Raw genomic sequence first — 27,208 nt, forward strand, 5'->3', positions numbered from 1 at the left:
AAGGCATGCAGAATGACTGTGTGCCTCTCTACAAATCTCAAGATGTTTTTATTATCTCACTTCAGTTTTCTTTTAAAGACTTAATAATGTCCCCATCTCAAAGGCTGCAGTTCTCAAACATGGTGTAATTCCTCCTCATCTGAAGATTCTCCCATTTGTGCAGATCCTCCTGAGGCTGTGAGGCCCCCTTATGTTTGGGCATAACTCACACTACCATCTTTGTATCCATTTCTGACCTCCAGACTCTCAGTTCCTCCAAATAATCATTTTGGAAGAGAAAAATCTCTTTGTAGAAGAACACAATCACCTTTCCTTGCCTCAAAAACCACTCAGTATTTCAAGAAGCTACCAAGTGAACACAGTGACAAGTGGAGTCAGTGACTTATCAGGAAAAGCAATAATGACACCAGCACAACCCTCAGAGCAGGGAAACTGTGTGGATTAAGGTACTTACAATTTTTAAAGGCAGATGTGACCAGGCAGACAGAGGTATAATAAGAGCATGAAATGAAATAAGGTGGTAAGATTAATTAGTCATGAAATTTTAATATAGATATCTACTTAAATTATCATTTTCTTATTTCATCACTAAGAAAAGCTTTGTGCTATATCAGAAGTGGTTCTACGGGCAGCCAGTATAACACATTACTTCATGCATCCTGAAATAATGTTAATAAAAAAATTGGGAAAATATTGTTACAACGTGGAATATAATTGTTAGCAAGATAAGAAATTAATATAACTAAAGGATCCTGAATTACAGAAATAATTTCTGTTGACCACTTGCATTAGTAAAACCTCATGGGAAAGCAACCTCTACCTTCTTTCTTGTGAATAGGGTCTTGCATAATCTGCTGGTAGCATTCATACTGTGCTGTCATGATTTTATTCCGTGTGACACTCAGCTGGGCAAAGTCCATTGTGGTGTTCTGATGTCCCTCAGCTGGAGTAGCAGTGGCAAAGAACTAAGAGAAAAACACTTCTTTTAGCAAACACATACAAGCTCCAATATAAACTTTTTCAATATCAATCTTTTCAAATAGTGTACTTTAAATATTATTTTCCTGATCTTCAAATCTTATTACTGACAACATGATTTTATGTTTTTCTGGTTAATTTAGGAATTCTTACTATTGAGTCTTGATAAATGTTTGCTGAACGAGCATGGGGTAGGAACAATTGGCAAGATTTGTAAATAAGAATGGCAATATGCACAGAAAGCACTAAGACAGTCAGAAGCATATGAACAGCTTCTGTAAAACCCAGTGAAATATATCAAAGTTTAGTCTGAGAGACATTTCAGTCAGGCCCAAAATGATCCTTTACGAAAAAAGACCTGCCATACATTTCATGCACTGAAGCATTTAGCTTGTCCAGAGCTATTTGGTTTCTCTGTAATCTGATGAACCATAAAGTCAACCCTCAAAATAGAGAACGTTATTCAAAAGACAATACATACACTTTGATAGTTATTAAAATTAAAAAAATCTTAGGAAGGTTGATCTTTAGCAAAACCTGAACCTTTTAAGTGCATTTTAAAAAAGAATTAAATATTTTATGAGGAGCTATTAAGCTTCACAGAAAAACAAAGCTGCAGATTGAAATATTGTACCACTGTTGTACAAGGGATGAAATTAAAATTTCTGAGGATGCCTCTGAATCTCAATCAGTTGCCTCCTCCTCTTCCTGGGGTATGGAGGCTACTGCCTCTGTGTCACTTCTCCACTGTTCTTAGCCAGCAGTGAGTATTCTGGATTCAGCAGAGGTAAATACTATTTCTGTTCCTTTGCCAAAGGAATTTAATGGACAACAGAAGGTAGATAAAGATCCTGTTGTACAGAAGCTACATTTGAACACAAAATTAGCTCTTTCTGCACTTCCATATTAATAATTTCTTTGGTACTCTCTACAGGGCTGTTAAAACTGGAAGTGATTTTAAAAATTCATAAGACTCACCATAGTAACTGATAAGAAGAGTAGCAAAAATGTGATCCAGATTTTTGTCATTTTTATATCTGGTGCAGTCAATTTTATGTCGTAGCTGAATGAACTCAAACTGCAATAGAAAAAAAAAAAAAAGAAAAAGAAATTGAGCAATCAATGAAAGCCAAAACTGATAAAAGACTTTAATATTTTATTTCTGAACTAAAATAGATTGATGGAGGCCCTCTTTGCTTCTTTTCACACACAGTGATGCCATGTGAAACACACAGGGCTGCACAATATGGTACTAAAACAAGCACTCAGTTCCTCAGCACTGAACTCCAGCAGCAGGATTTTCCTGCACTGCTACCTCAACCAACACCTTCAGAGAGTTTTTCCCAGGTGCCTGGCACCAGCCCCAAGACACAAACTGCACTTGGGGCCATCTCTGCCTTTGGGAGACCACAGCAAACTGCAGGTGGGTTCCCTCAAATACACTCAGACTTTCAAACACACACATTTATTTCCCATTTTCTTCATATCTCCTGATATTTAATTTTGCCATTTCTGGAATAACTGATCTAGTGAGAAGCCACTTGATCCTGAACTTCCAGCTTTGTAAGGATGATAGCAGCAATGCAAGAATTCATTGTGAGCTGTAAAATAGTTTCTTTATCTGTCATTTGAAGAAATTACAAATACCCAAGCCAGCTATGACCACCTTATACTGCAGACTCTTCTTGAAATTGATTCTTGAAGTGACAAATTCACCAAAACATACACCACTATTTATGAAGCACACAGACCATCTATCTAGTGCAACCCTGCTGTGAAAACTGCCTCAAAAGGAAGGGGAATGTCAGGGAGTTCTGTCTTTTCATATTTCAGCATCCTGAAGTATCCTGAGATGATCACAAAGCTGGGCCTGGAACTGAGCTAAGAGCTTTTCTTCTGATTGCATCATGGAAAAAGACCTCTGCATACTCAGTTTAGTCATTACAACTAAGCTGCATTTCAAAAATCCAAGTATCTCACTGCAGTAGCATTAATGAAGTTATTCTCAGCTAAAATAAAAGCAACAATGTGTGTGAGTTCAGTTCCCTGGTACAGATGAATTCATTCCAACTCTCACACTGTGATTTAAGACACAATCCTAGCATACCCCAAGTCCCTCCCACAGCTCAGAGACCCCAGGGCCAGAGAATGCAGAGGGCTGTGGGTGCTGCACCCACACACAAACCTGGGTCCTGACCCAAGCACATTCCCCCTCACATCACAGCTGCTCTCATCTTTCCAAGTTTTTCTTATTCAGCAGTGATGTGCTATGAGAGAATGGGGGATGACAAACAATTGGCTGTACATTGGCCAGCAGAGATAATGGTACAAAATTCTTATTAAAAGAAAACCCACCACCTGTCTCAGTCACAAAAATCAAATATTCAACATTGCTCCTTTTCTGCTTTAACACTGGACTGGGTCCTCCTAATACAACTACAGTACAATAAACAGCATCTTGTGGGACATTATTGACTACTAAATATGAAATAACTGCTGTTTATTGCACAGCCTGATGCAAAGACAAGAAATGTGTGGTAAAATCAGCTGTGCCTGTTTAACCCCTGTGCCTGTTAGACTAAAGTTGTATCCATAATCTTCCTTCTATTTTTGCCAGTGGCATGCAATCCTGGAACACTGATTGCTGCAAATTGCACAGGTGAGCTCTGAAATTCAAATCTGAAGGCTCTTAAAACACTTAGAGGAAGACAAATTAGCATACATGAAAGATATCCTTGGTTTGAGCTACTTATTCCCTGGATAATCCACTTGACAAGAACTAAAGTGAATAGATAACTTTAAAGACCCATATCTGTTAACTAAAGAAAAATCTAAAATCTTTGTACAGTGACTAAGGCTTGACTAAAACCAGATATCTAAAGTATATGTAAATTAACAGAAGGGCAATATGAGCTCAATTCTGCTGAACTACTTGGGGCAAGTGTGATTAATTCAAACCTATCACATTCCATTCATTTACAGCTGTGTCTGTTTTCCTAGGGGAAAAAGCCCTGACCTTCTAAGGAAATTGGAATTAATAACTTACTGTAAAGTAAGTCAGTAATATTTTCTCTCCCAAGTATGACAGAGCACATCTGTGCAGGGTTAAAATCCACAAATTACATGCACAGGACAAGACAAGAGATGAACCAAGAAGAAAATAGCAACTATAATTTAGTTCATGTTTTTCTATACCGATCTAACAGATCAAAATAATTTTCTCCACAGTAGTCCCAAAAATCCTTATGCTAAAACAAATGTTGGATAAAAAATTTAAAATGCATGTTTTTATATTGCTCTCACTTAGCCTTGCTTATTTTAATTTATCTGAAAGATACATCGTATAAACAAAGGCAGAAATTATCTGCTTTGATTCAGAGTCAAAGTTTATTTCTCTTTCATGATATCAAAAGTCATCCCCTTAGCTCAGTTCCTTTAATGGTCCAAGTCTTTTCATCCCTAGTGATTTTGTAGACATTTCCTATCAACTGCTCCAGTATATGCTGCTAAATTTTTAAGTCTTCTCAGGAGAAAAAATGTTAAGTCAAGCCTATAATGCACTCTATGCTTTCCACTCATTTCTGTCAGTTGCTAACATATATAGAGAAAGAAAACCCTAACCACTGCCTTTTTCTAAACATCACTACTTATGGACTTAATTACAAAACACAGGATGAAGGTCATTCAGATGCCTGTTTGGACTGCAGAAAAGCATTTCTTGCATCACTGCATGAATTCATTCACTCAACATTTATTCCAGTTAATCTGGACAAGCCATTTCCAAGGAAAATTAAGAACTTTCTTTGGGAGAGACAGTAATATATTCCATTGACTGAGGCAGCAAGCCAGTACTGCTAAAAAAGTCAGGCTGGTTTCATTATTCATCTGCTCTGATGAGATACAAACCAAACCAAATTCTCTGAAAGTTCTTTCCTTCTCAAAGCTGGGAGATACTAGGCCCACAAGAAATTAATAATGAAAAGAGACCATTCTTAGGTTTCCTTAAATAATTATGCTTCCCAAGCTGTTCTGCTACTGCAAGTCTGACAAGTCCACTTGTGAGCAGAGAAAAGAACTGCATTGGATTGATATTAATCTATGTTGAATTAATCCCTTGAGTCCACTCTGTGACAGTGGGAATCTGCACAAAAGCCAGTAGGGCTGGGATTTACTGAAACTGAGGTAGTATAGACAACACTACAGCTACAGGCAGTCCTCTGGCTGAAGTACTTTCCCACTAAGAAGGGACATCAGTGAGAAAAGAATTGGGGAACTGAAACAGTAAACCAGATCTTCGAAATATCATTTTTATTTCTGGTGCATGTTTGTGCATTTAGTGAAGACTGAGATTACTTAAACAAAACAAAACAACAACAAAAAAGGAGCTGCCATTAACGGTGGCCTATGTTGTGCTTGTCACTGATAGCAGTGACACCTACTGAAGAATGAGGAATTAAAAAGGAACTGCAAGCTGGACTTATCTAAAATAGTCACTGGTATAGCTTTAACAGATGTTCCCATTTCTCTTCCTCCCGCTTTCTCTACAGAGCCAGCCTGCCTCATCAGCTGTTTCTACTTTTAACTTTTCCCCATCCTCCCAGGAGTAAGTGGCACCCTTGATGAGCCCCAGACACTTCCCGTTTAAACCTCACAGTAAAAGGGTTAAAAAAAGCAGTCATTAAAAAGAAAAAAAAAATAATTTCTTTGAATTTGAAAATCACATTTAGTACAAAACAAAAAACACAATCAGATTCCACCTCAAGCAGTTTTCAAATCTGACCTCAAGTGAGAATGCAACTCTGTGCGAGTGGGACAGGAGGGAGATCCTACATACGGCCCATCCATAAATGCCCAAACGTTTTTCACTACTTGGTCATCTCTAATTTGCCCAGAAGCCAACAAACCAACCTTTTTTAATGACAACAAAAAGAAAGCCACAAAACTTGTGCAGAGTAAATTACAAACCTTGCAGTGTGCTGTAACCTTGTAACACTGAACTTAAACATGTTTGCATACAGACATAACCTTCATCTGAAAACGGAGTCAGAATGGGTATTTTCTTGACAATTTTGTTACTTCTGGCTCTTTTTGGAGGGAGACATACAACTTGAAGTATTTAAAACCTGGTTGTTTCAGCCCAAGATGAAGGCAAGAAAAACAAGTTGGAAAATGCCCAATACTTTTCAAAATGTTCCTAATTTGAATTGTTGTTCAAATTGCACTATTAATAAAAAACTCCCCCAAACCAACAAAACCAGTAGCCTCCAACGGAATTACAGATAGAGCCTCCACTTGTATCTTCACTCACATAAACTTTGTGGGAAATGTTGCTCTGACTAAAAGGGCTTTGCAAGTGGGCAGCAAACAATAATATACCCCAGATTCACTGAGTCCTGGACATGGACTGCAAACTCTCCACCCTTATACTAGAGAACAGTGTAAGGCAGTTTGGAAATCTTCCTGTTTGGGTAATCTGCCTTTTTTTCTGAGGGAATCACTTTTGCCAGGAATTGAACAAACTGCTCAATGGTATCCCATAACTGCTTACAGCTGTATGTGTGGGAATTACTCCATCCACCTAAAAATTAGAGAGCTTGAAAGTAAAGGTAAATAAAACAATGCCACACAAACATTCTCTCTCTACCTTTCTTTCCAGGAGTTTCTCCTAGGAAGAAGCTGTGGAGCAATGGTATTTGAGGATTAAAAGAAATAAAGAAACACAGTGGCATATCTCAATTTATCCCAGAGTTATTCTACAGCACCTTCGTTGTGCAGGTGGAAGTTCAGCTCAGTAAGGGAAAGTCCTCGCTGTTTAATCCTGGGCTGTGTGCTGTGCTGGTCTCTTGGTACAGGTCTGTGCAAGTAGGAAATTAGGACTGGCTCACTAAGGTGTTTCACATCTTGTATTCTCTTTATTAGCACACGTTTTGCTTTTGTTTCTGCATCTCTCTGGCTGCATGTCAGAGGCCTCGCAGAGATTGCAGAACCATCTGCATATGAGATTACACAGATTAAATTACTCCTGGGTGCTTCTTCCCATGAATAGCTTTTGGCAACCATTCAGATAAGTTTTGTCACCTGCACCCAAGAGAAATTACTAGCAGTAATTGGCAACACTCGTGGCCAGTTTCAGTAACACCTAAAGTTACAAGAACCTATGACAGAGTGATAGTGGTCCTAGTTTTCCTCTATTTTCTAACAGTTCTTTTGATCAGTTCACAGGTGTGGATAACACTGCAAGTTATTCTAAGGAGGTCCAGTTAAAATCAAAAGCAACCAAAAAAATGGAGCAAAAAATGCCACCACAACAAAGCTCTCCAAATAAGATTTTGGAGGAGGGAATGTCTACAAGGTTTTCTCCTGGTATATTCTACCATTTCTCTCTTTGGTCAACATTACTCCTCTTCACACAGCAGACTACAGAGCAGATTTTTTGTGGTTCTGTCCATCACACCAATTTTGGCTCTTTAAAACAGGATTTCCAGTGATAAAAATGGTAAGAGTATTTCCTCCTTGATTTTACACTGAGAAGTCTCCTCTTGGCCCTTGTGCTCTCCATGCTTTCCCTATAAATTATGAAGGCTCTGCCCCTCCTTGTCCAGTATGATGAACTTCCTACTGACTCCAGGACACACAAAGCAGCAGTACAGATCATGCAATACCATGTGGAAGAATGGCAAGGACTCAGTGGAGGTTATAGTTACAAGTCAGCAGGATATCTAACCCTGCCAAAGAAATGCAGCACAGGAATTTTAAAAAATATTGAAGCAAAGTAAAATTATTTGTCTCTCCTGAGGAACTAGTCGTTAAAGGAAGGCAACAGAGATTCTGGCAAAAGAAAATCTTTACCAAGAGACTGCTGGGGCTTTACTCTCAAGAGAGGCAAATGTAACTTCCAACAGTTTATAGTTCTTAATGCCTCCAGACTTTCCAGTGAGTGCTATTTGACTACTGTTGTGAAAAGCACATTTTTATCCTTATTTTACAAGCTTAACCCTTTTCAGCCCATAGCCCTAACTCAGCTGTGTCTTCACGACTAAAATCCACCAGCACAGCAACATATGCTGCCAGGCATATCTCACCACGTTCAGTTCAAAGTTCTGCAAGCCAGGCACTGAAATTCCAGAGCAGTCACTCAAGCACAAAGCAACTTTGCAGGGAGGCTGTTCTGCTGAACAAAGTTACCTGTAAAAATCCACTATCAAACAACCTAAAACCAACTATTAACTGAAAGTAACATGATGGCAGACTAGAATGATTAAATTCTAATAGCTGATGGATCAAGATGATTTAGTTTGGGTACTTCCTTTTTAATTTTTTTTTAAACTGTATTATATTCCTCTTATGGTAATTTTAAAAATGGATTGAAATATATCCAGTAAACTTCCCTGAAATTTTACTTCTTCCAAAACAACTGCTGTGATGTGGCAAGGATATTCCAATTAACATGCTATTTTAAATAAAAGGGAATCGCTCATGGCATTTGATGCTTTCCATGGGTTTCATGCTTTAACAAGTTGGAGAGCTCTCACATTGTAACTAGGTATATATTTACCTAGATACATTTGGATATGGATGATACTCTCAGCCATAAAATTTAACTTTAGGTAGTCCTGCCAGGAGCAGAGATACACTCCATGTGCTTCACCGTCCCTTTCAATTTCAGAAGTCCTATGACATGTGAAAAATACAGAATAGGTCTCCAAAGAAAATTTCTCCACCTTCAAGCAAAATTATTTCTGCTTTGAATTAAAGCAAAGACAGTATGAATTTATGAATTAAGCAAATGAACCTTAGGACTTGAGTAACACCCCTTGTTGAGATGCTGAAGTGGGATTTTTTTCCCAGCCACTGCTGCTAAAAAGCTGCAGAGTGTACTGCTGCTCTGTGTGCCCCTTTCAGGCAGTGTTTTTTATTTGAATGACTCTGTTTGATGCTGTTTACCAAGTAATGACCCAAAAGAGATCCAAAGGTTTCTTTGTGAAAATGTTTACGACATGAAGTAATTTTCTCAACTGGCTGAGTTTTAAAAGTTTTTTGTTATTTCTTCATTGACACATGCTAATTTTACAAGAACAGTATTTCCACAGTTCAAAGACTTTTCTCAAGGTCAGAACAAGGCAATGGGAAAATGGGTTAAGCAAAATGTACCAGGACTTTTGTTTTTTTCAGAGTTTACCACTCAGGCTTTTTCTCATTGGCTCCAGCCCAGTTTGACAGCTGAGCATATCCTATGACACTTACAGGTTTTACACCAGTTTCCTTTAGATTCATATTTACAAGTGTGAATATTTATGCACAAACATATTCTCATTCAGTCATAAATAAAGTGATAAAGTTTCAAAATGTGATTTTTAAATGAAATTGTTAATTTTCAGGTGGCCTGTGGCACAGCAGCAGCTCAGAGCTGATGGGGAGGGAGCAGGTGGCCAGGAAAGGGAACTGCTTTTGCCAGGATAAACAAACAAAGTGCTGGTGCAGCCACTGCATCAGAACCGGTGTCCCAACTTTGGGTTCACCTTTGGTCAATCACTTGACCAGAACAGATGAACAAAGTTGAGAAATAAAGTCTTCATGGAAATGTCAGAAGCACTATAGTCTTCTGATTCTGTGTTGCATTTCTTTCTTTTACTTAAAAAGCTCCCCAAACAACAACAACCAAACCAAAACCCGGAATGCAGTATAGAGAACTAAAATATCCCCAAGGCAGCTTTCACTGGCAATAGTTTTAGTCTGGCTAAGGATGAAATTTCAGATGGAAACTTCATGCCAAATATTAACATTTTCTCTCATGAGATATTTCTGATGCATTTACTAGTCCAAAAAAACTTCAGGTAAATTTAAGGCAGCTTTAGAAAAAATCAGCTTGGTATACTTATTTAAAACAAAATAAACCACCAGCTGGTTCAAAGCCTTTACCAGGTCAACCTAAGTCACCACAGTTCAGAACATTTCCTCTTAAATTTAAAATTTCACATGCCAGAAGTCAAAAGTGCAAGCTCTGGAATATTTCAGCCTTTGAATATTAGACAATTCATGATATACTGTGCTAAATTATCAAAACTACTAATCCATCCTGCAGAAAAGCCAAGAACAAGCAGCAGCCAAAACCAACCTTTTGAATTCTAGTGTTCTGCAGCCTGTCTCCTTTGCCTTAATTAGATGCAGATATTCCCCATCTTTCCTATGTTTTTGCATTACTAAAATGGCATTTTAAGAGCAAATGGTTTAAGCTGGGCTCACACAGGGCATGCTGGCTGTAAAGGAGTCGGTGAGGCTCAAGGAAGTTAAACCAGAGGTCGTTAATCTTGATAGTATGGAAGAAATTACCTTCTATATCTTCTAAAGGTCCATACCTGCCTATTGGTGTACCCACCTATGGAGGCAGGGGAGGAGGGCAAAGGCTTGGGAATGACCTCTAATGGAAGAAAATCATGAATGCACATCCTTGAAGGGCAGGCTAAGAACACAACATCAAAGCTCTTCTCTTTACATTAACAACCAGAGCCTTCCTTTTTATCACATATACAGGGAGATAGCTCTCTCTTTCTCCTCATAGACTAGCTGCAGAAATCATCTTAAAACAGCCATAAAGGAGGCAGTGATAGAAGGCTTTCCCATCCTCTGCCCACATTTCCTTCAGATGATACATACCAAGATATTGCTAAGGTCAATGGTATTTTGCATTAATGTTATTTTCTGTCAGTCTGAGTTAACATTAGTTTTGCCAAACTGAGGTATTACCTGAGGTTGTTTCTAAGTCTTTGAAATGGGAATTACCTTCAATTTCATCCATGCCCTGCCACACTCACAGGAATATTGATATAAGCAAAAGTCTGACAGGGGCCAAAACATCTAGGAGAAAGAAACACTTTGCTAGAGATGTTGTCAGTTTAAAAGTCAATTAGAAGATCAAAGTAATTGACTAATCAGCTTAACAAAATGAGATCCTTGGAACAGAGGCAAACTGCCCAGTGGCTGCAGTAACCCCTCCCAGTATTTGCCCAATGCATTCCTCATTCTGACCTGGACACAGAGGGCAAAAAATAACTGGCACCAGTATAAACTTCAGACTCTCAACATGTTTTGTTACATCCAATCCCCCAAAGGGCACTTATGACTCTTTGGACAGGCAATACCATTTTCAACCACCTAGAACATATTTGAGTGTTGATCTTTATGAACTATCATTGTGCACTTACTTTTTTAAAAGAGTAATTTCTTTTTGGCTTGAGCTCAGTCTTTTAGTCTGAGTAAGAGTATCTAAGTAGAAATCTTTAGCACTAACTGAAATAACACATTTCTATATCTTTTCTGAAATACCACTTAGGCAAAATTTCTTCCATCTGAAATTGTATATAATTCTTACCTGAAAGAAAGAAGCTAAGCCTTTTCTAATATTCAAATTTGTCCAGCAATTGCATCTTGAAGTCTTAATTCACATTCTGAAATACTAGAGAGTAATAATGCTGAAAACTGGACAGGAACAAGTCTAGCTGGCCTTATACTTCAGTTGACACCCTGTTACTTTTTCATGCTGTTAACAGAGAAGGGAATCTGTGCCACTGAAAAAATTCTGCTTGCAGATCTGCTGCTGCCGTGAAAGACGTGAAAAGTTTGAAATAGCAAGAGCAGCTGGTGGGGGAGCCGACAATTTGGCTGGCACGCAGTCTGAAAGCCACACACACTTCTGAGGGTCAGCAGGGCCCTCTCTCCCAGCCCCACACTGTGGCAGTGCCACATCCCAGCTTTCTGCACGCCGGCTTTGTGTGCTCTGCTCTTCTCACAGCACACCCATCTGCTGCACGGAGCTGCAGAATGGAACCGGCGCTGCAATTATCACATAAACCCCTCTCTCTCCGAGAGGCAGGGATTTTACAGACAGTGCCAGCTGCAATCTGTAGGAAGCAGTGTGAATGTTTCCATGAATTCAGTTGAAGATCATATGCTCAGGGTGTGGCCGTGGGAAAGACCAGTGTATCTTACACACAGTCCCTAAAGTCCAATTAGTGTTCCTTTAATTACAAACAGACTTTTCCATATCCTTTTGCAGTATTCCGGCCTCTCTTACCTGAATGAAAACCAAAATAAAATACTATGAACATTAAAAATACTACATAAGTTGGACACAAACATCTCTACATTGATAAACTGGAGTCTCACTTGGACAAGATCAAATATTACATATCAAGCACTATAGCTACAGCAGATGAATGTGCATCAAGCACAGCTATTCTGGTCATGAATTGCATGCAAATTTTATTTGCACACAATTTATACATTTAAACACATTATCTCCCCTCCAGATGTAACATTAACAATAATATAAAGACAGGAAATGTAATGGAAAATCTCAGTTTAAAGCTTGTCAAAACTGCAAGCAAATGAAAATTTCCACTGCAAGCATGAAAAATACGATGTGGCTTTAATATAGGTGCCCATATTTTCTGCAAACTCACATCCTGCATTTATTTTCCTTGAGAAAAATAAACCTCACAGAAGTCTCAGACTGATTTCACACTCCAGAAAAAAGTCCTTGGCAGGAACAAAATGCATGGAATTTGATGGGAAGCTTTTATAGGGATATTATACCCAAATTAAGTTAAAAAATAATCATTTGGGTTTGAATTTGTACAGATCAGATCCTGCCATCATTCAGTCAGTGTCTCAGATACCAGTGCACAACTCTCAGACATTAGTTTGGCTTTCATACACAGCTTGGACATCAAATTTGCCGGCATTACTTCCCTCAGGCTGAGGTACCAAAACCCATCAAGAAATGCATTTTAAATGTTTTTCTCCCTGTACTCTTTAACTTAGTAAGACATCTCAAAAGTTTCATCCATTTCATGCACCTGCAAAGATCTGGACTTGCATCCCCCCTTAACTATAACCCTCCCAAAGCTGCATTTGTGCACCCTGTTCCACAGAGCATATGAAAATTCAAATTCCTCTTTCTGAGAAATTTTGTTCACAGCTGCTTGCTTGGCAGGGATTTGGTTGGGGAGGGAAGGGAGGGAGGAGGGAGAGAGAATTTTCCAAGCAGTGGGGAAAACAGCACAGAACTTTCATCATCAATGGCCTTGACATTGCTAGAGCCATCGGAAACAACATCACCCAAGTGAGGGAACCATTTGGACACAAAAAAATCTCCTGCATTTATTTCTATCATGGTAGCTTATGCCAAGCTTCCTTTGGTGAAATCCAGATTTCTCCTGCATTGGCTTCCTCCTGCTGTTGATAGAGCAGGATATTTGCTGAAACAAGCAGGTAATGAATGAGATATTCTGAATTAATCAGCATATATGCTGGGGAGAGAATTGTGTTCTCTTCTGAAGCTCTAAGAACAACTGGCTGTGTTTCTCCAAAGGAGTTATATTAAGGTAACAGACATAGGATTTCTGTACTAAATTCTAACTGGATGCAAGTCTTGCTGACAGGTGAATTCTATAACAGGTACATGTCTTACTGACCCCACCAGTGATTTTATGGAAGCAAAAATGCCTGGCAATTGATACAGGCCTACACCACACAAGCAACAGGTAACATTTCATAAGCTAACTTCTTATTGCCACAACTCCTCCAGGATTCCAAAAGAAATACAAATTTGCAGGAATAAAGCCTGGTTGGCTTCCTCCCCAACCAGTAAACATATTTCCCTTTCTCAAGAGAGTATTAGAAAAACAAGTACCACACAAATTTATTTTATTATTGCTCAATGATGAGTATAGTGTATAGAAATCACACAATCATTTTTATTCTTGGTGTTTTCTTATGATATCCCAAGCCTTTACTGACTGTGTAGAGCTAAACACTTCCTGTACATCATTCCAAAACTAGTGGCATTTTAAGGATGGCATTAGGTATTCCAGGTAACATAGAAACGTTTGATAGACCAGGAGGCAAAGTACTTTTAGCTTTGTCCAAGCCAAGCATAGAACGGATTAGATACAGACCTTGATCAAGAAAGACACTGACAACTTTACATGTATTTGGGTTTTCTACTCTAAATGACATAATTTCCAATATTTTTTCAGTAAGATGCTGAGATATCAGAAAGCATCATTTGCAACCACCAGAATAAGTAAACCCATTCTCATGTTACTGCCACCAGACAACTTCTATATTTGAAATCATTATTGATCATCAGACTGCTTCATTACACCACTTTACAAAGCTTTGGAGAACAGAAAGACACTTTTGAAGAGTGCTTTTAAGGAATAGAGAATTTTAAATCTGAAGTGGCCATCACCCAGAGATCTGAACTCTGAACCCCACTTGGCTGGTGATCTCTGAGGGTCAGACATTACATGAAATATGACCCTAAAGCATCTGTTGAAAATCAGACTACCAAACTGATGGGACATTCAGTCTATTCCAAATCTGGGAGCCAAGTCTGCTACTGAAAATATATAATGCTACCAAATGTAGAATCATTACCCTGTGAAGAAAATTATTTCAGTTCTAGCAAGAAAATAATAAAAAATAGTACTTCAATGCAGCTTTTCCTGTAAGGTCACAGAGAAGCACCAGAAAAAAAAATACAAAGGGAAGACGAGAGCAAGAGAATTAAAAAAAACAAACCCTGATCCTAAATCAAAGAGTTGAGAGTCGGTAGATATATTCAGTAAGGGCTTTGTGAAATAATTCTTAAGCCATATGTGGCTATTACAGACATATCTATTGTGGGAGGTATTTTAACCAGCTTCATGTCTGACAGACAGTCTGTGGAATATAAATAAATTTCAGCTTCTAATACAGATAATTTTCCTTCTCTGTAGGAGTGAATACTGGTGAGAAAGTGCAGTGTTTAGGATCAGTTCGTTTGGATTTACAGTTTTTGAAAAGCCTACAGAAACTGACAGTTTTTGAAGGCCATAAGTAATAAAACCCTTAACATGTTCAAGAGAAAAAAAGAAAGGAATCTAAGAGACTTTCCCACCACCAGTTTGCATGTTATGTCACAACTGAGATTTAAATATTAATTCAGCAATTAGAAATGGATTTATCATTCATTTCTGTTGGGATTTTCATCAGAAAGACTGAAAGTAGACAATAAAATTCCTTGGGTTAAGAGAAAACCCAGAGAAATGAAAAATCAGGAAAATTTAAATCAGTATTTCTGCTAAAAAATTATCAGTCTTTTACCAGTCTTTCACCTGGAGTTGCACTTTCCTGCCTCTGAGATAGTCTCAGGACAGAAATCCCTTCTAAGGCTGTGGTTTGGGTGTTAATACCACTCACTAGGGAGGTTGAAGGAACATCTTCCACAAGGAATTCTCAGTGCTAACTGTTATTCGAGTGAGACAATCTACCTCTTACACACCCTGCCCCAATAACCAAACAGATACAGCTTCACATCATGCTCTACCTGCAACTCCCAGCTGGAAACTGGAAGCTGGAAATCTACTTGGTCTAGTGAAACTTCAGTGCCACATCCCCATTAAGTAACAATCCCCTGTAATAGACAGGCATTGAGAAAGGTGACTGAAATGTCTGATTCTGGTAATCTACTAATTGGTCATATTTGATTTTCCTGATTCCTTCATCACTCCCATAAAGACCTAAGAGGAGCTGGAAATCTCTTTTACATATAACCACAAAGCAATCACAGCTCTTAAGCAAGCCATCCTGACAGAGGATAAGAATGTTAAGGAAGGAAACGAACCATGAGAAAATTACTTGTTAGAGATGGCATTCTTAGACAAAATGTGAAAAATACTACAATGTAAAATATGGTAAAACAGCATGCATAATATGTTAGTACTAGGTATCCATTGAACACCACAGCACATTCAAAATCCAGTAACTGATAATTATCATTACTGAGGATCAATTAAAAAACCTGCAGACATAAGAGTCAAGCCTTCATTTAGATTTTGAAACACTCAAAAGGGATTTTGAACAACTCTAGGGTCCTTTTAGATGGGGAAATTTATTCACAGTGGTCTGGTTGAAATACATTAAGGAATTCTCAAATCTCTGCACTCCAAACAAAACAAAGGAACTGAATGGGTGTTAACTTCGGAAGCTAACTTGAACTTTTTAAATACCAGCACTATCATCTATTTTTCTCTCAAAAAAATACCCCAGGAACACCCACAACACATGCTGGTGCAGTGGAAATGGACCTGCCCAGATAATCAGGATCACCCTTTTTATTTTTAATCGACCTTTTATAATAGCAAAAGTTGAACAACTGACACAAATATTGCAGAAAGCACAAAACCATTAGAAATAAACCTGTGTCTCTGATTTTGCTTTCTCCAAACTGCTAGGGGGGCAATCAGTCTCTAGCACAGCCTCCATGCTTGCACTCAGCTGTAACTGCACACATCTTGCCAATGCTGCTCCTACCTGTGTGGGTCAAGCAAGTCCAAAGGCTAAATTCCCTGCCTCTCGCAGAACTCCCCATGCCCTCTTGAGATGCCCAGAGGGTGAAAGAGACACTGGCCAAGCCTGGCCCCCATGGATCTGCTGTATCCTGATGGACTGAGCCAGGCTGCTTCCCAGGAAGCAGCAGGTGCCTGAGTGCTGGGTCATCCCATCCCCTCCCATCCCAAGCAGAGACCACTACAAACCCTTCCCCTATTAGTGGCTTCCCTATAAACAGCTGAGCTGAAGGAATAGGAATAATAATAATATAATAATAAAAAACAAGAACAAAAAGGACTCCCAATAAAGGGCACGTTTCTAAGTACAACTTCTAGAGAAACCCCAACAAGAGCCAGGAGGGCATGATGCAAATTTTTGGTGAGATCCAACACAGAGCTGGAAGCTCTTCTCAGCAGGGCTGTCAGCATCCAGAACCTGGCAAACATGACTTGAGCAGTTCTCCAGTGACTGCAGTGTCCCAGTCAGCAGGACAGATGAGCACTGTGGGCTGTCCCTTCATTCATCCTGTTTACACAGCCCTTTTTGCAGGAAACGGCTCCTCCCAGGGTTTAAGGGACCAAAAGAGTCAAGTGATCTTCAAGTACAGAGAGGAGGTGGAGGAAAGGGTGGTATTCTTTCCCATCAAAGATCATTTTTATTTAAATATCATTCTCTGTTGAGCTGAGACTCTTGTTCCTGAGGCTGTAATTGACACTGATGAGCTCTGCCAAACAGCCCTACAAATGGCAGCTCTGAAGGTATAAACATACAAAAGCAGCACCCTTCTCTGCTCCCCAAAGGAGCTGAAAAGAAATGTATCTTTGTAGAGACAATATTTAACAAAGAGATTTATACACTCAAGGAGAAATGCTATGGTGGATAAGACCAGATTGTGAACCTGGGTAATCCCTTGAACAACTAGTTAGTCCTCTGAAGTATTTTCACCACATCTGGAAGAGCTGAAAAGCCCAAACAGAACACGCACTAAAAACAAACAAACAAATAAATAAATAAATAAAGCTCATCCGCATTGCTCTGTGAGGTCTAAGTTTTGCTCAAGGTCTCTTCCATGGACCTTTGGTGACTGTTCAGCTGGAAATTAAGGGCCCAAGAGAGTTTTGTGAAAGCAGAAAGGGATATCCTGAGCCCCAGCCAGCAGCCTAACAATGCAGCTCCCAACAGCCAGGACTGTGTGGATTGTGCTAGGAAGATCACTCATTACCGCCCTGTGCACTCGTGGAGTCTTCTTATAATATCATTTCAGCTATTAAAAATGTTCTATTTATGAAAGATACTACACTTTAATCAACAGGTTCCTACTCTATAAAAATCAAACTATGAATTTTAGTTTTTATTTCTCAATATATTCAGGTAATGAGCTTAAAAGGTACCGTGTAAAATTATAATATATTAATTGGTAAAAACATTTTCACAATTTGCACTCTTTATGCTGTGGAAAGTCTATTTCTAACTTGACTTTCATTTGTATTTCACCTCAGACCAGTGTAACTTGAAATTTTCTTTATGACAATCTGTTCTAGCCTTCAAGGCAAAAAAAAAATAAAAATTCAAAACCCAAACCCAAAATTCAAACAAGACAAAAACCCTACCCAGTCTGTATTAAGCTATCATTGAAAATCTATGCATCTCCTGCTGTTTTCTACCATAAAATAGTTCAAATGCATTTCTCTCAGCAACATCCTCTCTCCTGCAGGACTGTGACATAGGTGGAGATGATCACTGTGGGACTGGATTAGGTTCTTGGCAAAAGCGGTTATGACATACTTGCTGCTACATCCTAAGGTTTGTTAGCATTCCTTGTCCTAGCTCGGTCTACACCCCAGAGGGACAACTGAGGAATTACTGCAGAAAGCCAGTATCTGAGCTGTGGATTTCAGAATTAGCTGTATTTATGTCCAAGGAATGAAATGCTTCAATAACTTTTGTGTTATTGCACATTACTTCCTCTTTGTACTGAAGCTCATAAAAGTGAGAAAATAGAACTGCTAAATTATAAAACTCTAAAATTTCTAAAGGTACATCTTCACACTCTTAAGACAAACTTATGTCCCATGCAACAGTTAAAGAGCTACAAAACGTTCAAAACTGTGAAAATCTCTAAATTCTCTCATTTTTTGGTACACTTGGCAAGTAATTTGAATTAGGGTCTTTAAATTTAAACTGCAGACAGACTTGTTGAGACAAATACAAATGTGAGTCTTCACACATTTATCATTCTCCCTGTGCTGCTTCTCACAGCCTGATGGCACACTGGAACTGACTGCTCCATGTCATTTCTGCAGGGTTACTCCCCCTAAGTCAGCCCTCCCTGCCCAGAAGAAACCTGGCTGTGATTGTGGCTCTTCCCTGAGAAGCTTCTTCATTACCAAAACTTTGATTATTTTTCATTTATTCTTTCCATACTTCATTGGCCCTCACACTATCATTAGGCAAAACAGTCATTGAAATGTAACTAACTTATTGAGGGCATCTAAAATTAAAATGCACAGTGCTTGATGCTCACATTATTAATCCAATTTCTTGTTAATGAAGGAAGAGGGAAGGTTAGAATAGGTGGTGAGTATTGATTCTGCCTTCAATAATGCTCAAATTATTGATGTTCAGATGCTCAAATGGTCTTTGTGCACAGTTCCTCATCATTCCTGGGAAGTGGAGTTGTACTCAGCAAATGCTTAGTGGGCAAACAAGAATTTTGTCACTCAGACAAAATTTTGTCACTTTGACAAAATCTGACTCTGAGCCACAAGTTTAGTAAAGTAAAAAAGAAAGTTAGGGAGTTGTTGTTGATCAAGGTTTCAAACAAGTGTGACTTCCTTTCTGTGCTAATTCTAGGAGGAGAAGGAAGTCAACACAGTTAATGGCTGATAATTATAAAAATACTGTGTTGCTTTATACAGTGCAGCATATAGCTTTCATAAACATGAAAGATGTTTCATCCAACTCCTTTCAGACAAGTCCTGGATCCTATTATACACCATCTTTGTTAGTGAAATGTGTAGTTGGATTAAAGGTATGTGAGTCTCACAGTACTAAGTAGTTCCCAAGGCCATTAAGGAGCAATTATTTTTTCTGTAGACAAGGCATTGAAAAAATAAATTCAATTTCTTAAGGTGATGTATTTTTTTTTTTTTTCATTTCAGGAAGCACCATGCACAGGCTACATACAGAAATCAAAAGGAGGATACTAAAGCTCACTATATCTGGTTCAAGATGGGAAATCCTATGTCCCGAGTATAAAGGTTCCAATACAATTACACCTGTGAAACAACATTAAGTATTCTAAAAAAACCAAAAAGTATTAAATGCATTACAAAAGTAAAATATTCTGACACCTGAAATATTCTGATCCCTGAAAACAACATGTCACTGCTAACAAATCAAAAACATCTGTTTCCACAACATTAATTGGTCTTAAGAGCAATCTGTTGTGGAGACAAACTTTTAAAAACTTAAGGAAAAAAAAAAAATAGGAGTCACCACTGGAAAACACGTATTTGTCCACAGGTAATGTATGGCAAATGTGTTTTTCTTTGAATGATTATATTTACTGATTTATATCAGTGAAAGATGAGAAACATTTCCAGTGAGCTCAACCCTACTTCCCTGAGAAAAAACAACAAAAACAAGGAGCAGCACCAGCTGCTTGGCAGGGCTGTGCTGGAATGATAACACGGCCTCGGAGCGCTCCTGCTCAGGCCGTGGAACTAATTCTGTGAGCACAAGCACAGCCTCAGCACTGAGAGCTGCTTCACCTGGCCCAGCAGACAGCCTGCTCTGCCCATGGTGCTCCCTGCTCCATGCACAGCTCCTACAGAACTAGTCTTGCATGCACTCCACCAATATTGGAACTAAGGAATGGACCTGGTCAAGCTATAAAATATGTACAACTAGAAAAGATTTGTGGATAAGGATAATTTGATATACTACTAGCATAAAACTCTGTGCTAAATTTACCTGAAACTAACCAATATTTCATTTGATAATATTCACCCACTAATTTGAGTGAATCTTCATTAGCAATCCAGTTCTAATTAAAAAATTAGTATGAACTGGTCCTATAGTTCATTCTGCAAAACTCCCATCACCCTCCAATTTAAAAGACTCTTGTTCATAAAAAGATGACACTTATTTCCAAGAGAATGAAAAATGATTAATCTGAATTTAAAAAAACCCCAAAGAACAGTAACAAGGGAAGGGACAAAGCAACAAGCTAAAATTACCCAAAAGTCTTTTTCAACAAAGTGACAAAGGAAGAATAATAACCAAAAAAAAATTCAACCTGAAAGCCAAAAAAGAAAACCAATGAAACTACACACCCAACAAAGCCACACCACATCAAAGAAACTCAACCACAAGCTCCACTGTAACTGTGTGATTGGGTAGGTTTCTACACTTCCTTGGATAATGTTCCAGATTTGTTGGAAATCTGGACAGCACTCTCATGAGAACAGGCTTTCTGATGATATTTTAGATACTCCCAGGTTATAAGTCTGCCAGAAAAAATGCAAGAGCAGCCTTTTTCCATAGTAGTTTTGTACTTGGATCCCAACTCCAGCAAAAGAGGGGGAATTGCAGAGATGTGTAAACTTAGAGAGGGATCAGCCACAAAACTTTCCCATTCCTGACCAGTGCACAATAGGGTAGAGCTGAATTTTGGGGAAGATGCAAGAGAATTCTAATTTCATTCCAAGTTTTGAAAAAAGTATTAATTGGTGCTATTTAAAACAAACACCTGACAGTGCTTTTCAGTGTTTCACCAAATGGTCGTCTAATGAAGATCAAGAATTTCTGTGTCTTGAGCACTGTGTTGTGAGTTGATCAGGAAGGATTCCTTACAGATATGGCTGGCAAATAAAACAGGATGTTACAAAGGTTACCTTCCTCACACAAAACAAGGAAAATATTGAAATCATTTAAAGACTGTGAAAAGGGATCTTCCATCAGCAACAACAACATGCTTGCTACATTTTGGAAGGGAAAAAAAAAAAGCCAAAGCAACAAATGATTTTCTGTTACCCCTTAAATGCTGGCAACAAAACTAGAGGCAGTTTCATTCCTGAAAACAATGATATAACCACAACTTCACACATATGTCTTGCACTTCTTTGGAAGATGCAACTTAGAAACACGTCTTCTGAAAACCACACTCTCGTGCAGTCAAGACAAAATAACTTAAAAGATCTTCTGGGGGAGGAGGTTCCTGGCTCACCTTTTGTGTTATTGACATAGGTTAGCTTCTATGCTTTTTTTATTATAATATATACTCTCTGGTTTCATGGGGAGAGAACAATAAGTTCTTCCAGAGGGCTGCAAAAAGGTGGAAATCCTTTATCTAGACATTTGTGGATACAGGTAGCTTTGGAAAGTCCAAGACACTTACAGCACAGGCAAAGGAATGAAGACACATTTGGTTGTTACAGAGATATTCTGGCAGATGAAGAGTCAATAGGATCCAAGTCAACAGGAACACAAAGCAGAATGAAAAGAACTCCTTCCATCTCTTGGAGTATTTACCTTCTCAGCTGGGAAAAAACCTCTAGATACTGGTAAATTCCCAGGAGAAGCACTGGCTTGTCTTTGAAAGCTCAGGTTCTGCAAAGTGGGGAAGGAAGGGCAGCTGAATCTCTTCAAACAGAGAAGTTGCTAGATAACTTGGTGACCTTCCTGTTAAGCCCAACGGGCCCCAAGCACACAGAATCCATACCACCCATGACATCATCAAATACTGGAAGTTGTTAACCAAATGCCCAGTGTTAGGAAACAACTATCTGTCCATGAAAAACTGAGTTCTTCCCTCTCTTTGGGACTGGAACTAATTTATTTTCTATCAAAGTATGCTTAAGTCTTTCTTTCTTATATCAAAAGAAGTATTTTCAGCAGTCACTTGCAGGTTACCCCTCTGGAAACCCTAAAGAAATTGATTTTAACCTGTTTGTTGTCTCCTTACTGGAATGATATTCACCCAAAAAACTAGTGCCCTTTGAAACGGCCACACTCTAGGAAAATCCAACTAATGCAAAAAATCATCACCTGTAATCCCTTTGTCATGTTCAATGCTCTGAGCATTTAAACATTAGCTTTAAAAAGTTACAAATGGATTCTGGAAATTCACATATATTTCTTGGTGCTTTCAAAGTTCACTAAAACTGCTTGCATTCATCCACATAAGGTCATGTGGTGTTTTAGGAAGAGGACCTTAACTATTGTGCTGCAGTCAGTTGAGAGAGAGTACTGTTGATTGGCATTAATTAGTTGCTTTATTTTTACACCAAGCAGTGCACACAGCCCTTCCTATATCAAGTGATACATTTTTTTTTTTTTTTTAAACAGCTACAAGTAACATTAGATGTGGTAAATAACTACTGAGCTCACTCTGTATCTCACCTTTCAATAGTAGGAGTGCTGTGGACCCAGTGCACAAGACATTTTCAGCATCACATACTTACTCTTCAATATTTCCTGCTCATCTCTAGCTTTTTTAACTGCTTTTAAGTGTTGCTGGATTTTCAAACCTTTGACCTTGCTTTGTGCTCTGAAATACAGTCTCAATAAGTATGTGAAGTTTGTAAGCGTGCCCCTTGTAACTTCAAGAATTTTGTAGGAGACTCAAAAGCCAGAAGGAGTTGGAGAGCTGAGGAAAAACGATTGGCCTCTAATGAGCCATCTGTCAAACTGGACAAAAGCTGTACAGCTTACAAAAGCTTTCAAGGAGCAGCAGTAACTCCAGTGTCACCCACTGTCACCTGGTGTCCGTGGATGTGTCCCTGAGACTCAGAGGAACATCCTGCCTGGCCAGCTCCGGCGCTCGCATGCGATGAGGCACCACAGACACGCCGAGGGATCCTGCCAGACTTCCCCTCACAGTCCTGCTAACCTCAGCCCTGACCTACAGTACCCTTAGTTTTCCATTCCTTAGACTCTCTTACACAAATATAGCCCAGGGTTCCAAATTGGGCTGTTTATCCCGAGAACACAAAGACAACCATTTTCACATCTAAGAAAATGACGTGTCTTGATAAAAAATTGAAGCATTTTCATACAATGCCATAAACAAATGCAGTTTTCATCAGTGTCTCAAATCCCTGTGGACTGGTTTCTAGTCTATTCTACTGATTCCTGGACCCCAATGCCAAATACATGTCTTCCAAAATTTGACTGAATCCTTTCTTGCTTGAACTCCTTATTTCAAATTAGCGGGACAACTTCTCAAATGTTTGCAACTGTGCCCATCAGCAGGTGCCTTTCAGGCAGAAAGTAAATTTAACAGCCCACAGTTGTTGCTTTAACTAAGTTCTATTTTTCATCTTTGCCTTTTAAATCAAACTGAACATTTGGATTCCAAGTGTTGCAAAGCATGGAAAATATCCTATATGTCTAAAAGCACCACTGCAAATAAGCTGCCTTCTTTTCAAAATTCAAGCAACATATTTTTCTTTTAAACGATCTATCTAAACTTTCCAATACAACAGAATCACAAGATTCTGTTATTTCATTTTGCTAAGTACATTAAGGCTAATTTGCAGTTTGACGGTGAAAAAACTTCCTGACTTTTTTTTTTGTCATTACCGATGATGATAAATAAATACCAATATTATAAAAATCCATAAATTTGTTATAAATACTGAAAAGCAGCTTTCCACAGCACTATTAGGAAGAAAAAGCTTCATTTCATCAAATTGACCTTTGCTAGAAAATGAGCAGTTCATAGCCTTACAACACCAATTAATAATAGGGTGCTGACAAATAAAACAAGCTGGTAAATATGAATCTTGTTCATAACAAGATTGCACAAGAAAATATACTGTAATGACCCTGTCTGAACATCCTGTAATAGCCCATTGTTCCTCTCTATTACTGTCATTCAGCAATTTTTTTTAATAGCGGATGCATGGCAGCAGAGGAACCAACACAACATGGGAGAGCACGTGCACAAATCCTGCCCCATCCTGGAGTGAGGGGACAGCCCTGGCACTGCTGGGCTGCTCACTGCATGTGGAGATCTGCACAACAGCCCCACATCTGCAGAACTTGGATGAGACAAATAAAAATACTCAGCTATAAGTGCCTTAATAATTTGTAAGCTAAGAAGAGAAGAGAATCCTTTTACCTGTAAAGGGCAAGTTGCAGGAATAATGGGAATGAATAATGGAAAAATCATAGGCTTAAATTCTGAGAGACTATGGAGTCTTTTAGTCAGTACATGGTAGAAGAGAAATAGGTATACTTCTGTTCCATAGATGAAGAGGAAAGGTGGCAATAAAGATCTTCCATGGGTGACAAGTGAGTATTTCACCTGCTCTCTGTATGAGGAAAGATGAGCTAACTTAGCACTGCAGTTACTGACACCTTAACTAGACCACAGACTGAAACCCAGCATCTGGATTTGCTGTCTAATTAAAATACTGAATAGACAACTAATTTCATAACCATATTGTGAATCCATGTCACAGACATAACTGCAAGTAGTGGTTTCTCACCAGTTAAAGGAATCTTTCTGTTTATTGAAGTCTGACTGACCACAGGACACCTGATTGAGCTTTGTCTCTGCAATAAGAGTCATGTTAAAGGCAACATCATTCCATTTACTGATTTGTTCAGTTTCCTAAAGGAACATTTTAAGGTTCAGGCTTTTCTTTTTCCTTTGTGCATTTCTTATTCCTTCCATCATTTTGTCTTCCTCGCTACCAGGCTTCATATTTTTATTGTTAATTAGTACTGAAGGAAGGAGGAGTTGGACAATGTCCTGCTTAAAATGTGCAGATGTTTAAAAATATAAAATCTCAATTCTATGAAACACAAGGGATAAAGGAATTGTAAAAATAAAACAAAACAAACCAAACCTCTGGCTTAACAATTTCTGCATTCCTGTATGGTACAACACTATTTTTGAACACTTTGATTTGGCACATGTGCATTCCCTGAGGAAGCTGAGTTATCACCGATAACTATGTCATGCCAGTCTTTCTTCATTGGACAACATAAATTTCCACAGGAACTTCTCTTCCCTCGCCTATGCTGACTTAGAAAGGTTATTGGTCCCTAAAATCTGCTTTGAACCAGGCTCTTTTGGTGCTGCCACACCACAGCTGCATACCCTGGAGGTGGCAGCAGCCACTGCCGTGCTCTGGTGCCCCAGTGCCCCTGCAAAGACAGCACAAGTATTTTGCTAGCCTTCCAACAAACCCTGAATTACTGCCATGTCCTTCACTGGTCTGTAATGTGACTCTAGGAAAAGCTTAGCATGTCAGCAGACTATTTTATCCCCACAGCCCTAAATAAAAAGCGTCCAGTTAAACTACTTGTCTGAATTCTTCCCTTGGACTGCATGCACAATGTTCAGAAGAGGGATCGTATGTGGAGAAAGAGGTCTACTTGTACAAGCTCTTCTGAAATAACTGAGGGAGGAAAAGGAAAAGAAAACCTAGGGCCAGCAGCTAACCCAGTGGATTGTGCTGAAAGGTTAAAAACATCTGAGTGATTTTCCTAGGTACTCTCAAAATGCTGATATAGCACATCCAGCTGGGTTGGGGGAACAAAAGGCTCTTAAACGATCGTGCTGTGACTTCCACAATTAACCCAATAATGACACTTTAAAGAGTTGGAGACGGACCAAGATCACCTCCTTTAGTCAGAAAGTAAGAACTGCCAGAATGAGAAACTAAAAATAATTTCAAATGAATACTACTGTACTCCAGACAGAATTGTTTGAGCTTCTAATTATAACCATTACTCCTGTTTTAGAAAAAAACCTACACTGTGATAGCAAATAGATATGAAACAAAAATCTATTTTCACTGGTGTGTAATCTGTGGCAATGTTAATTGTACTTAGACATAATACACAGAAAATTACATCTGATATAATCTTTCACACCTCTCCAAGGGAAAAACAATGGAGGGTAAGATTGCTCAGTGCTGTAGGACAAGAAGACTGCAATAGCAGAGTTCAACTTGATGGGAATTCTTACTCTTATTTGCATATTGCTTTCTAAAGTTCTTCTTTTCCAGGACCATAATTTCCCTGTTGGTTTTCAGCAGAAAGGCTTTCATTTCCTGGTGCACATAGACAATTAACAGATTAGAAACATTTTTTTAAAATCCTTCTTTACCCACTTCTTCTAAAACTGGAGAGAAAGAAAAAAAACAAACCAACTAAACAAAGGAAAAGAAACAAATCCTTTCCCACAAACCCCACACTATGCTGGCACGAACATAACCACAAGAAAGGCTGCAACTCAGTTCAGTGTTTAAGTGCCTCCTTAGCATGTGCCTTTTTCCCAGCTGCTGCCAGCCACACACAAACCCAGCACAGCCCTGGTGGCCTTGCATGCATTTTAATGCAATAAACAACACATTTAATGAAGAATGCGCAGTGGTAGCCACGCAGAGAGGACTTGAATAGCACTCAGGAAAGAGCCTTAATTTGGCTTTCCTGAGCTTGTTGAAGGTAACTTTTCCCCCAGCACACGCTAAAACAACCCTAGAGAGGTTCCCCATGTTACGGTACACACGCTGTGCAAGGAAGATGGCTCTCAAGTTCAACACGGTCATTTATGGAAAGGGCTCCCACCCCCACCTTCCCCTTCCAAGAAACTGGACGTGTGAAGACAGACATTTCTTTGAGAGGAAGGATAAGGCAGAGGTTAATTTCATCTGCATGAGCCAGTATAGGATAAGCTTTTGGAAATATTGTCAAGCCACATTCTTAATGCCTGGCAAAGTGACTCACTCAGAGTCATCACAGGAAAGGAAGTTGAATAGAATCAAAAACGGAACAGGATGGGGGCTTAAACAGGAGAAAGAAGTGAGAGAAAGGAAACTGGATTGTTTAAAGT

General features: G+C 38.9%; 1 protein-coding gene across 1 annotated transcript in view; it reads right to left on the bottom strand.

The window, feature by feature from the left end:
* Positions 1 to 27,208, bottom strand: part of CALCRL (calcitonin receptor like receptor) — a 61,116-nt gene that overhangs the window by 27,884 nt on the left and 6,024 nt on the right. The window contains exons 2-3 of the mRNA XM_056496175.1: positions 1,957 to 2,056; positions 821 to 965 (exon numbers count right to left, since the gene is read on the bottom strand). Coding sequence (XP_056352150.1) covers positions 821 to 965; positions 1,957 to 2,056 — 245 coding nt within the window. The remainder of the gene's footprint in view (positions 1 to 820; positions 966 to 1,956; positions 2,057 to 27,208) is intronic.

The sequence above is a fragment of the Oenanthe melanoleuca genome, chromosome 7 (genome assembly GCF_029582105.1).
Source record: "Oenanthe melanoleuca isolate GR-GAL-2019-014 chromosome 7, OMel1.0, whole genome shotgun sequence".
NCBI classification, from domain to species: Eukaryota; Metazoa; Chordata; class Aves; order Passeriformes; family Muscicapidae; genus Oenanthe; species Oenanthe melanoleuca.